Source organism: Acanthopagrus latus, chromosome 22, assembly GCF_904848185.1.
Source record: "Acanthopagrus latus isolate v.2019 chromosome 22, fAcaLat1.1, whole genome shotgun sequence".
NCBI lineage: Eukaryota > Metazoa > Chordata > Actinopteri > Spariformes > Sparidae > Acanthopagrus > Acanthopagrus latus.
This window is the reverse complement of record NC_051060.1, coordinates 20,846,726-20,859,231: the sequence shown is the minus strand read 5'-3', so window position 1 is coordinate 20,859,231 and position 12,506 is coordinate 20,846,726. Positions and strand designations below refer to the sequence as shown.

At 42.3% G+C, this 12,506-nt stretch overlaps 2 protein-coding genes across 3 annotated transcripts; both read left to right on the top strand.

Annotated features, from left to right (window-relative positions):
- Nucleotides 1-2,350: 2,350 nt before the first annotated feature.
- On the top strand, nucleotides 2,351-9,801 carry prpf39 (PRP39 pre-mRNA processing factor 39 homolog (yeast)). Of its 2 annotated transcripts, none has more exons than XM_037085893.1 (15): nucleotides 2,351-2,504; nucleotides 3,790-4,227; nucleotides 4,335-4,528; nucleotides 4,691-4,816; nucleotides 5,064-5,182; nucleotides 5,344-5,511; nucleotides 5,781-5,961; nucleotides 6,383-6,490; nucleotides 6,580-6,744; nucleotides 7,188-7,314; nucleotides 7,480-7,748; nucleotides 8,259-8,443; nucleotides 8,540-8,623; nucleotides 8,852-8,966; nucleotides 9,141-9,801. In XM_037085893.1, the coding sequence occupies exons 1-15, from the start codon at nucleotides 2,492-2,494 to the stop codon at nucleotides 9,225-9,227; spliced, it is 2,379 nt and encodes a 792-aa protein (XP_036941788.1). In that variant the 5' UTR covers nucleotides 2,351-2,491; the 3' UTR covers nucleotides 9,228-9,801. The 2 variants fall into 2 exon arrangements, with proteins under 2 accessions (XP_036941788.1, XP_036941787.1); XM_037085892.1 differs by having other exon boundaries at nucleotides 9,138-9,801.
- A 484-nt stretch (nucleotides 9,802-10,285) lies between these two features.
- Nucleotides 10,286-11,973, top strand: faua (FAU ubiquitin like and ribosomal protein S30 fusion a). The gene is made up of 5 exons (XM_037087142.1): nucleotides 10,286-10,364; nucleotides 10,837-10,918; nucleotides 11,078-11,222; nucleotides 11,487-11,542; nucleotides 11,742-11,973. The coding sequence occupies exons 1-5, from the start codon at nucleotides 10,300-10,302 to the stop codon at nucleotides 11,865-11,867; spliced, it is 474 nt and encodes a 157-aa protein (XP_036943037.1). The 5' UTR covers nucleotides 10,286-10,299; the 3' UTR covers nucleotides 11,868-11,973.
- Nucleotides 11,974-12,506: the final 533 nt, after the last annotated feature.

Here is a 12,506-nt window from a genome sequence, read left to right as displayed (position 1 = left end):
GTCTCACACTCTGACGACAGCAGCCTATTAAAACTGACTTAAAACACAACCAACACAATATAAACCACCCGATTATCACTGTAAAACCGCAGTCTGTCAGTTAGTGAGATGTGTAACATCTTATGAAGTAAGTTAACCGTCCAAAATCAGGAAACAGTCATTTTAGTAAGCTTTAACGGAGCTTCCTGCAAAGGTAGGCCAAGGATAAATGAGTACATTTTAAACTCTACAGTACACCAATATGTTTAAACTGAGATTTTATGGGCTAATTTGTTAGAAGTTATAGTAGCTATATATTGAATACATTTCAGGATCTTCTGTATGTAAGAAAATAACACAACATAATAACATTTAAAAAAAAAATCCTGCAGAGATCTACCAAATTAAACTTCAGTCTGAACCACTTCTTATTCAAGGCTGATTGCCCCAGACTGATTTATCCCTGATAGTACTGGTCCATATTGACTTGTCACAGCTGCACATACACTATATTACCAAAAGTATTCGCTCACCTGCCTTTACTCATTCTATGAACTGAAGTGCCATCCCATTCCTAACTCATAGAATTCAATATGATGTCGGTCCACCTTTTGCAGCTATTACAGCTTCAACTCTTCTGGGAAGACTGTCCACAAGGTTGAGGAGAGTGTTTATAGGAATTTTTGACCATTCTTCCAAAAGCGCATTGGTGAGGTCACACACTGATGTTGGTCGAGAAGGCCTGGCTCTCAGTCTCCGCTCTAATTCATCCCAAAGGTGTTCTATCGGGTTCAGGTCAGGACTCTGTGCAGGCCAGTCAAGTTCATCCACACCAGACTCTGTCATCCACGTCTTTATGGACCTTGCTTTGTGCACTGGTGCACAGTCATGTTGGAAGAGGAAGGGGCCCGCTCCAAACTGTTCCCACAAGGTTGGGAGCATGGAATTGTCCAAAATGTTTTGGTATCCTGAAGCATTCAATGTTCCTTTCACTGGAACTAAGGGGCCAAGCCCAGCTCCTGAAAAACAACCCCATACCATAATTCCTCCTCCACCAAATTTCACAGTTGGCACAATGCAATCTGAAATGTACCGTTCTCCTGGCAACCTCCAAACCCAGACTCGTCCATCAGATTGCCAGATGGAAAAGCGTGATTCATCACTCCAGAGAACGCGTCTCCACTGCTCTAGAGGCCAGTGACGGCGTGCTTTACACCATTGCATCCGACGCCTTGCATTGCACTTGGTGATGTGTGGCTTGGCTGCAGCTGCTCGGCCATGGAAACCCATTCCATGAAGCTCTCTGCGTACTGTACTTGGGCTAATCTGAAGGTCACATGAAGTTTGTAGCTCTCTAGCAATTGACTGTGCAGAAAGTCGGCGACCTCTTTGCACTATGCGCTTCAGCATCCGCTGACCCCTCTCCGTCACTTTACGTGGCCTACCACTTCGTGGCTGAGTTGCTGTTGTTCCCAAACGCTTCCATTTTGTTATAATAGAGCTGACAGTTGACTGTGGAATATTTAGGAGCGAGGAAATTTCACGACTGGATTTGTTGCACAAGTGGCATCCTATGACAGTTCCACGCTGGAATTCACTGAGCTCCTGAGAGCGGCCCATTCTTTCACAAATGTCTTGTTTCACAGTCTGCATGCCTGAGTGCTTGAATTTATACATTTTATTGTTAAATTGTAAAATAGTGTGCCACCATTGTGACTGATAAGCACATTTGAGGAAGCACTGGAAAATGGCATATCAACCTGAAACTTTTAAATTCAGTATCGGCACTGGCCCCAGATATCAAGTATCTGTCGAGCTCCGGTCTAAACACACTATTTTGATAAGGATCATGAATCACTGTCATTACAACTGACTTATTATGATGACTGAGATAATGGGGCATTAAGTTGATAAATAAACTATTAAAGTACATGTTGTGAAACACATCTCGGGCATTTCAGAGTGGTAAATGATTGTTATGTGTCTGCTGACACAGGCTGGATCTTTCTGTATGCCAACACCTCTCTGCAGTAAAGTTATATGGACTGGTTTATCAGTCTATCTGTAACCTTGTGGTATAAAGCAGGTCATTGGTTTGAGTATACTGCCCCCACATTGAAAAACTCACCACTGTTTCACTGCAATGTGCTCTTCAGTGAAGTGACCAAATTAATAGGTAGACTAACTGATGGACCCCTCTTATTCTTCAGCTTGTACAACTTCATTTAACGTGTCTGCATATCATTTTTTGACCTGCACATTGTGTAATATATGTAAAAAACGTCGTTACAAATGGAAAAAGGTTTAGTGCATTACCATACAGACACACACGCATGCGCACACCCGGGAGACACACGAGGGCGGGCTCTGCACTGAGCATGCGCAGTCTCCGTCCCTCGATCCTCTTCTCTAAGTTAAGAATGGTGGGCGAAGCGCGCCTGGCTGTTGTAGGTTAACTGGAACAAGTGACTTCGAAAGCTGCATACAAGTTCTTGAGGTTGACCAACAATTAATGGAAGATACTGGTAAGTTCACAAAACGCCTCTTTATGCGTGAAATCGATGTAACGCCGGTAGAAGTGTGGCAATTCAGCACCCAGCTAACGCTAGCTACGAGTGAATTTGCCGTCGTTAGCCGGCTAGCAAATATGGAGAAGCCCCTGGTACCGACTATTAACTGGAGACGGAGGCTAATGCCTAACACGTTGTAGTTAGCATACGGTAGACAAGATGGCGAGGTTATCGTTTCATAACGCGACACACAGCACAGAGAAGCTGATCGTTTTAGTAACGTTAAACGCCCTTAACTGATCTCACATTCAATGTTACGTTACTTAACGAGTGCTAACGTGAAGCTAACGCTAACATGTCGTCACTTGGAGTGCGGTGTTACTTCTCAGGCAACACATTGGCGTCTAACTGAGGCCTAACTTCTGTTTGAACTTTGACTATGCAAACAACCTCCCGTGTGTACCATGGTCGCAACAAGCAAACATTGCTCAAGCTGAAATTAATCGACTTTGACGAAACACTTAGCCAGTAAACCCGTTTTATAAAGTAGTGCAGGGACGCGTAGTGTTAATAAAGAAATCACGTGGATACAGTATTTTTAGAGGCTAACGCAACGGTTTAAGCTAAAGCTGTCGTCCGTGTTAATGTTAGAACACGGAAGTCTCCTGTAGCACCAGCTGCCGTTTCTACTGGCTGACCTTTTGCGGTGTAAAGTTAACGCCAGTTAACTTAAAGTTGACCATTTGCCACGGTCAGGAGTGCAACGAAAAATATGTCTTAGCATTTTCAACGTGTAGGTTTGGTTGTTACGTAGCGGGCAACTTGGGAGTTGTGACGATTGTTTGCTGTAGTTGCTAAGCAGTAAGAAGTACCGACAAACCAGTTCTGGAAAATTCTTAAACTAAGATAGCGGCTGTGCACTTTCAAGGTGACATATAGTGTACATTGCATATGGTGATGGTTATCTATTAAATTTACTTATTACTGTAGATGTATTTGTAGCAAGAAAAAGAATCTTAGTGTGTATTTCCGCTTGTCTTTTAATTATTTATTAGCAATTCAGAATCTAGGGTTAATCAGTTTATGGTCATACAACAAAGATATATATATATATATATATATATATATATATATATATATATATATATATATATATATATATATATATATATTATTATATATATATTATTATTTTTTTTTTTAATGAGTGGAATGATAAATTGGTTATTAAAATGTTTGCCATTAAATGATTTGACTAACCCCTGCAGCTCTGAGTATAATCCATCCTGCTTTTCAACAGGCCTGCGACTCTCAGACGACACCATTACTGGAATGCTGGACACTGAGTCCCCTGTCATGGAGAGCAATGGAGATGCCTTTCTACCAGACCTTCCTGTTCTAGGCCAAGCTGCTGACTGGTCCATGGACCAGGTTGCTCCAGGACCAATCACCAACATCTTGCCCGAGGACTCAGACGCATCCCAGGATGCCCCGGGGCAACAGCAAGAACCAGACCAGCAGATGAATGCCACAGAGCTGGGATCTGTGGAAAAGGCAGTGGAGCAGTTTCAACTCGCCAGTGCTCAGCTCTTCCAAGAGGAGCAGCTGCCACCACCACCACCTCCTCCACCACAGCCCACAGAAGAGGCAGAACACAAAACAGAGTCTGTGGAGTCTCTTCAGGCCAACCAGGAAATGAGTGTAGAGCCAGAGGCTGCTGTACAGGATGCCAGTCAAGGTAATAAAAACAATTGTTGCTTGATAGTGACATACTTTTAAAGATATGATACAAAATAAGTAATACATGTAACTGGATACTTAACGGTTCCCTCTTTACTGTACCAGATGGGACTGAGGCAGCACAGGAGACAGGGGATGGCATGGAGCTGGAAGAACCAGCCAAGGAGACAACAGAAGAATCAGCAGTTCCCACAGAACCACCGCAGCCCAGCGAGTTTGAAAAACTCTTTAAAGGGTGTCAGGAGAACCCAGAAGATTTCAATGGTTGGGTCTACCTGCTGCAATATGTTGAGCAAGAGGTAAGATATAATATGCAGATCATTCCGATATGTACAGTTGGGCTGTAACCAAAATTAAACAGGGGGTCAAACTTGTTTTTACATCATGATTTCATTGAAAATGGGATTATTAGACTAAAATGTGAACTTGACAATCTTTTTGCTGTTATTCCTCCCCTGCAGAATGTCCTTGAACCTGTGAGGCAGGCATTTGATGTATTCTTCCAGCGTTATCCCTACTGCTATGGCTACTGGAAGAAGTATGCTGATATTGAAAAGAAGCATGGGAATATACAGGATGCAGAAGAGGTAAATATTAATGTTATTTGGACACGTGTTGCTTTCCCGTCATACACTAGATATTTGGCAGGCAGTTCTGTCCTTATTTCTTCCTTGATTATAATACTACATTGACCCATATACATGTCCTTGAGCCTTGTTATTTATTGGGGATCTGCACACACCAGGTATTTTGGGCAAATGGAGGTGCTTGTATGAAAAATGTCAAATTTGTTCCAGCCATTGACGGGCTTGTTTGTGCTTGGTCTCTCCCAAGGTGTACAGAAAAGGTTTGCAGGCCATTCCTCTCAGTGTGGACCTGTGGCTTCACTACCTGACCTTCATCAAAGAGAATTCAGACACCACAGATCCAGAGACTGAGGGTCGCATTCGAGCGTGAGTGAAAGACTTACTCTATCATTTTACCTCATCCTCCTTGTGTTGCGTGGCTCTCGTTTATATGACATTTGTGACAGTTAACCATAACCAACTATTTGATAGTTCAAGCCAATGCTTGATATTCACAATCTTTCTTTTTTTTGTCTTTCTACCATTAGTGCCTATGAACATGCAGTGCGAGCAGCAGGCACAGACTTTCGCTCAGATCGCCTGTGGGAGACCTTCATCAACTGGGAGACAGAGCAGCAGAAGCTGGCCAATGTCACCGCCATCTATGACCGCATCTTGGGCATCCCAACCCAGCTTTATTCCCAGCACTTCCAGAGGTGTGTGTGTATTTCTGTCACTCTGTTTGCAGTTTTGCCTCTTAGGCTCCTAAGTTATGATCCATTGGTACGGGTTCCCAGTATCTAAAGGCGGAAGTTTCTTTTTCAGTGTAGTGTGTAATTGGCCACAATAGCTATTCAATCTATTCATAGCCCTCAGCTCCACACAAAACAAAGAAAGGTGTTTTTTGCTTAAAGTCACTCTAGATTAACACAGTTTGGATCTTTCTTTGCATTAAAGCTTATTTGCCTGTTTTGAATCTTTGCAGGTTCAAAGATCATGTCCAGACGAACAACCCCAAACATTTCTTGTCAGAAGAGGAGTTTGTTCAGCTGAGGCTCGAGCTCTCTAAAGCCAGCCTGATGGCGATGGTCACCGAAGATGCGGAGCCTCCTGCTGCTGATGACGAGCTACCGCCTGGTACTGAAGAGCTTACGGACCCTGCAAAGGTAGAAATCTAATTTCTGGTCCTGCAGAGGGAGACACATTTCCAAAAGTACTTGCAGGGGTTAGCCGGAGCTTGCCTGTTCTCCATGATGAGATGGAACGAAAGCTTTGTTTAGGTTTGAAGAGGTGTCTTTATGTCAGCAGCCAAGCCAATGAATGCCAGGGGGGATTCAAGTTGGCATCCATTCAGGGACTCGCCCATAAACTATACGGATCAACCGTGGCCCCTTGACTGCAGAACCTGCACCCAGAGGCTGATATGCAGGGTGCATACATACCTCCCCCCTCTACAGGCTTCTTGTCACTGGCAAGCTCATGGTGATGTAAATCCTTGATTGCAGGACTCGCAGTTTTGACATCAAGTGGAGAATGATATGGAGACTCAAGTGCTGACCATGTGTTTTTTTGTGTGTCTTTATGTAGAGAGTGACAGAGATCGAGAATATGCGCCACAAGGTGATCGAGGCTCGGCAGGAGGTGTTCAATCACAACGAACATGAAGTCAGCAAGCGCTGGGCCTTCGAGGAAGGGGTATGTGTCTCATTAATTGTGTAATGCAAAAAATGTTTTCTTTTAATTCTTTGACACTGTAAAATAAGCATTTATTCATGTCTTTTTAGATTAAGAGGCCATACTTCCATGTCAAAGCCTTAGAGAAGACCCAGCTGAACAACTGGAAGGAGTACCTGGACTTTGAAATTGAAAATGGGACTCCAGAGCGCGTGGTTGTTCTCTTTGAACGATGCCTCATTGCTTGCGCACTCTACGAAGAGTTCTGGACCAAGGTAAAGTGACCTTTAACCGCTCTGTCACTCCCGCTACTTCCCTGCACTTCCCCATCCACGATGATATCACTTCGACACAGTAAATCGTCCTGCACTCTCTTTGCGTGTAACGTTGATATGTGACTGTATCTGTTGTATTAGGGGATGGCCAGCTTGCCACACAAGATATGACTGCAGCATTTGCCAACTACTACGTTGCATCTTCTTCGTCTCCCACTACCTTACAGAAACTTATCTAATTGGTTCCATGAAGGTGCTGATGGGTTTACACAGAAAATTTCTAAAAACGATCTTGTCAATGAAGAAATTCACTGTTTCTGTCAACTGAAAATTTAGGTTTAAAATGTGTTGTCTCCTTTGCCTTTCTCTTTTTCTCCTCTGTTCTTTTTCTCTGTCCTCTCCTGCATTCCTTCCAACTCCGCTTTCTCTTTTTCACTCTGAAGTATGCAAAATATATAGAGGGCTACAGCACTGACGGTGTAAGACATGTCTACAAGAAGGCGTGCACCATCCACCTGCCCAAGAAACCAGCCATCCACCTGCTGTGGGCAGCCTTTGAGGAACAGCAGGGTGAGTGGCACTCAAACAATATGCAAATATAGAAGACAGTCCTCAGGAGTTATTAGGAAAAGTGATGAATGAATGACCCGTTAGGGTGTGACTGCACATGTATAGTACATAATGATACAGCATTGTTTGGGCCACGCTGACATTATTCTGTTTTTCTTTGTCCAGGCAATGTCGAGGAGGCTCGTGGCATCCTGAAGTCGCTAGAGGAGTCAGTCCCGGGTCTTGCGATGGTGCGCCTTCGAAGGGTCAGTCTTGAGCGTCGCCATGGTAACATGGATGAAGCGGAGGCGCTGCTAAGGGAGGCCATGGAGTCCGGGAAGAATGCTACTGAGACGTCGTTCTATGCTGTGAAGCTTGCCAGACAGCAGATGAAGGTGCAGAAATGTCTGAGCAAAGCCAGGAAGGTGCTGCTGGAAGCTATTGAAAAAGACCAGGTGATGACATTCTACAGATACATGCATCAATTTGAACCAAGAGAACCTAAAGAGTCAGCAAGCCCTTCTTAATACCTTTTTTTTTAATGTTGTATTTCTTTCATTAGACACCCGTGGGTTAAAAAGCCATTATAGAGGCCACTATCAAGATCATTTAATCACCTCTTCTCTGGATTCCTGCTGCACTATATGGGCTGTCAAGTGGAAATCAGACTTCTTGACGCTTTAGATTTTTGCATTCATGTAACTGTTTATTTTAATCTACCAGACAACAGGTCTTTAATTGATTTGGATGAAATTTAAATGATGGAAAATATTGGCTGTTATTCCCCTGCCAAGAAATCTGTTTCAGAATGTAACGAGAAACTGGAGTCAACGTGCACTTTTATAGATGAATTGGCTTTTTTTTTTAAATTACATGCAATTTTTAAAAATGAATTATACCACTGTCTGCCATGGCAGTATTGCACTTCTTGTTACATACTCACTTGTACTTCTATGGCTTTACAGACTAATCCAAAGCTCTATCTAAACTTGCTCGAGCTGGAATACAGTGGAGACGTGACGCAGAACGAAGCTGAGATCTTGGCTTGTTTCGACCGAGCCCTGCAGAGCCCGATGGCCATCGAATCCCGCCTCCTCTTCTGCCAGCGCAAGGTCGAGTTCCTCGAGGACTTTGGCAGCGACATAAATGTGTAAGTGTTTTGTTACTTTTAGAGATTGAACAATTGACGTGAATGGATTTGTCAAATTTTAATATTGACAAATTTTCATTATTTTATTTCTTTCAGGCTTGTGGCTGCATATAACGAACAACAGAAACTGCAGAAAGAAAGTGAACCCACAAAGAGGAAAGCGGAGAACGGGTATGACAGGTGAATGTTGGGACAGGGCTTGGGTCACATCAACACATTATTTTCATTTCTCTTTTCAACTTTCTGGTCATGTAATAGCAGTTCAGTGTCCTGTCGATATTCATTGTAACACAAACTTGTATGGGGTGTTTAACATAAGCTAAACATCCTCTGAAAATGTATTAAAGGCACTGCAGCAAACAACACTTAATAGTAAGATTTCACTCACTGTGAACTATTTGTCTTTAGCTCCCAAGAACCTGATGCCAAGAGACAACGTGTGGATGACGAGTCCTCGGCTGCAGCAAGTGCGCTGACAGACACACAGGCCGCCAACTCTGCATACAACTACAACTGGTACCAGGTGGGTTTCTTATCTGAAAAGATGACTTTGCCTTCATGTCACACTCAGGCTTTTAAAAGCTGCCAATGGCCATACATGCTATTTTCCAGTAAGAACTTGTTTCTGATGTTTTAACTTAGTTGAAAATTTAGGTGATCCGGTTTACTTATTCTTTCCTTCCCTGTTTCTCAGCAGCCATACGGCAGCTGGGGACAAAACTCCTGGGGGCAGTACAACCAGTATGCCCAGTATAACCAGTACTACCCTCCTCCTCCAACATGATGAACAAAATCCTCACACGAAGACGGAGACTCAGAGGAAAGCATCCTTTCTGACCTGCCTACTTTTCTAAACAGGGCTACTCAACTTGGTGTCATGGAGATGAATCCAACCACAGAAGCTCATTTGTTTCCTTTCTGGTTTAAAGTGTGCTAATCACTTAAATTATACTTTGTAGCAATTGTTTAGATTATAATACACTTGGCTCTCCATGGCAGCCATTTTGATTAGTCATGTTGCTCAAAACAAAGTTAATTGCTACATCCATCATCTCGTAAACTGGCTGCTTTTTTGGGTTCTTTAATGCATGTTAAGTGTGAGAAGGCAGATTTATTTTCTCCTGTGTGACAAAGGCTTTCTAATTTTTAGATCGGATGGCTTAGTTTGGTCTCTTTCTCTGTGTTTAAGATTTAAACTTGTAAAGGATGCATTCATTGATGTACCTCTGAGTCGTGTTTCTTCTTCCCAAACTGAAAGATTTTTAATATGTCATGGTTGTGTTTCCATAAAGAAAATGAAAAGTTCCTCCTTTTTTTATTTTGACCTGATTTCATAATAAAGAGATTGATATCCTGAAGTGTTCCCTTGCTGACTTCATCCTTTCCATTCCAACATTGTTCAGTATATTGAATTCATGATCCATCAAGATGTTACCCAAATATCCTTCATTATTCTGAAGTTCAGAATTTATCTTTTGTCCACATATATGAAGTGCAACAATCACCTTTATAGTCTGATAGGTATTAAATTTATCCTCTACTTATTAGTGATATACAGTGAAATATAAAGAACTAAAAGCTTGTTTGCTATTGAATAAGGTAAAAAAATCCATACTTTGATTTAAAATGCCCAAATAAACCTGGTCCTGTTTGTTATAATGAACTGGGTGGGCAAGATTAAGTGATTGTATGGTTATTTATCAGTGTTTTATTGAGCTTAATTTTTTATGAACATAGTTATTATTGCCAATTAAAACAATGGAAAACTCAATAATTGATCCCAGAAGAGCAGTTTCACAGTCCAAAGTGCGATGGGCGTGGCCAGTGCGTCCATCTAGGCTTACGTAAATCCGCACATGCGCAGTGTCGGCCCTCGAACAGCCCTTTCTATGCCTAGCGTTGAACGACTAGCATCAACGAGGTAAGGCCTGTGCAATTTCAGCGAAAAATCCTAAAAATATAAATCCCTGAAAGATTCTGTCACGCCAATACAACCCTTATATCATCATTTATCACATGCTACTCTTTATTTTCAACAGTTGCGCTGTATTCCATGTGTTTTAAGCGACTTTCTGAAACGCGTGTCCCATGCGGCTAGTTATGCTAGCATAGCATTAGCGATACCGAGGGGGAGAAGTCTGCTCCAGCTCCCGGCACGTTGCTGTCCTGTTTCTCGTTAGTTTTTTTACTTAAAAGTTTTGTGGCAGGATATATTTTGACACTGTATCTCCCCCCCGTATAGCATATTTAGTAACCTCAGACTCAGGTATAACGTGGCGGGTTTTGTAGCCGATGTTTACTGTCACAAATAAATCCGACGCCACAGGCTGATTTCCGCAATAGATCCATTGACAATGACTAAAGCTAATCTGCTCTTTGGGTTTTTCTTCCAGCATCAAGATGCAGCTCTTCTTGCGTGCCCAGAACACTCACACCCTTGAGGTGACCGGACAGGAAACTGTTGGACAGATCAAGGTAACTTGTCTTTTATAAGTTGGTGAGGATTCACCAAACTTGTGATATCTCAGTAATGTCAATGCAGTACTGTTGTTAAGTGATGTCTGTGAATCCTAGTTATGAGTTCACTTGGTGAAGGGTTTTGCTATAAATGATATATTCTTTGGTGTGTCTCAGGCCCATGTCCAGGCTGTGGAGGGTCTCCTGGTCGAGGATCAGGTGCTGTTGCTTGCTGGGTGCCCACTGGAGGATGATTCCTCCCTGGCATCCTGCGGTGTCTCAGAGCACTGCACCCTGGAGGTAGCTGGCAGGCTTCTGGGAGGTCAGTACACTGAAATACAACACACATATATACTGTAGGTATAAATGAAAAGCCTGTATTTCCTGTTGATCACAGGCATCCAGTTTTTAATTATTGGGACCCAATAATATAATGTATGAAGATGCTTGTTGTCAGTATATCATGACCAAAAGGTGTCATGTTAGTGTTTCGATGACTACATAGTATCCGAACAATTGCGTGATCTTTGGTTTGAGTGGGAATTATCCCAACTAACACTCCCATCTTCCTTTCCCCCCTCCTCAGGTAAGGTCCACGGATCTCTGGCCCGTGCCGGAAAAGTGAGGGGACAGACACCCAAGGTAAGATTTTTTTTGCATTTTCTGACACTGTATGTTCCAGTAAAATACACATTCGAACATCCACACATTACATATTATCGTGAACACATTGTAGTAGCTTCCAAATCTATGAAAATGGTATTTACATGTTCTGTGGTTGGATGTTGCTGGTCATGAAGATTAGAAAAATAACAGATGCCTTTTCTGTCACATTGTCCAGGTTGACAAGCAGGAGAAGAAGAAGAAGAAGACTGGCCGTGCCAAGCGCCGCATCCAGTACAACAGGCGCTTCGTGAACGTTGTGCCCACCTTCGGAAAGAAGAAGGGACCCAACGCCAACTCCTAAGTGCTTCTATGCCCTGAAGGAGAAACCCAGTCATCATGGATCAGTTTTTCCCAAGTTAAATGTTATCCTGCTGTACAGAATAAATATTGGCTTGGACAAAAGAGAACTGTTTGTGTTTTGTATCCTGCAAAGAAAATGGTGTCCTTAAGCAAAACAGTTGCTATTTTCAGGATTTGTGACACTTGTACATTTTAAATGACCCTTTTTTTAAAAAAAGACTGTTTGTAATCAGCATCTGTGGTTTAGGAGTTTATTTCTCATAATTTCTCAATCTCCTTTTGCCTCTAAATTTCAGAGTTACATGTTGCTCATAGTTGTGTCACTGAAGGGAAGGCTGAACTTAATGTGGAGACTTATTAAAATGTAAATTTGTTCTCTGCAGTACATTAATATTAGATGGACAGACTAGTGAGACTTGGATTGTGTCAAATATTAAAGAACACCACAAATGTAATTTCAGCTTTGAACCAGTATTAGGAATTATTTGAAGAATGTACACTTGTAAATGTACCAATTTTCAGCAGGTTGTTAGCAAAATGCCTGGAGTTTAATTTTTCAACATAATCTGCCTTGACAACATACATGAAATTGCTGTGGGTCTAAGGACATTTTGCAATTGCATTTATTGTGATTTATGAT

Excerpts from the sequence above, each read along its gene's own strand:
- faua (XM_037087142.1), top strand. The coding sequence starts at position 10,300 with ATGCGCAGTGTCGGCCCTCGAACAGCCCTTTCTATGCCTAGCGTTGAA. Across the intron at positions 10,919-11,077 it reads AAACTGTTGGACAGATCAAG|GCCCATGTCCAGGCTGTGGA; the intron begins GTAACTTGTCTT and ends GGTGTGTCTCAG. Across the intron at positions 11,223-11,486 it reads AGCTGGCAGGCTTCTGGGAG|GTAAGGTCCACGGATCTCTG; the intron begins GTCAGTACACTG and ends CCCCCTCCTCAG.
- prpf39 (XM_037085892.1), top strand. Across the intron at positions 5,962-6,382 it reads AGCTTACGGACCCTGCAAAG|AGAGTGACAGAGATCGAGAA; the intron begins GTAGAAATCTAA and ends GTCTTTATGTAG. Across the intron at positions 7,749-8,258 it reads AAGCTATTGAAAAAGACCAG|ACTAATCCAAAGCTCTATCT; the intron begins GTGATGACATTC and ends ATGGCTTTACAG.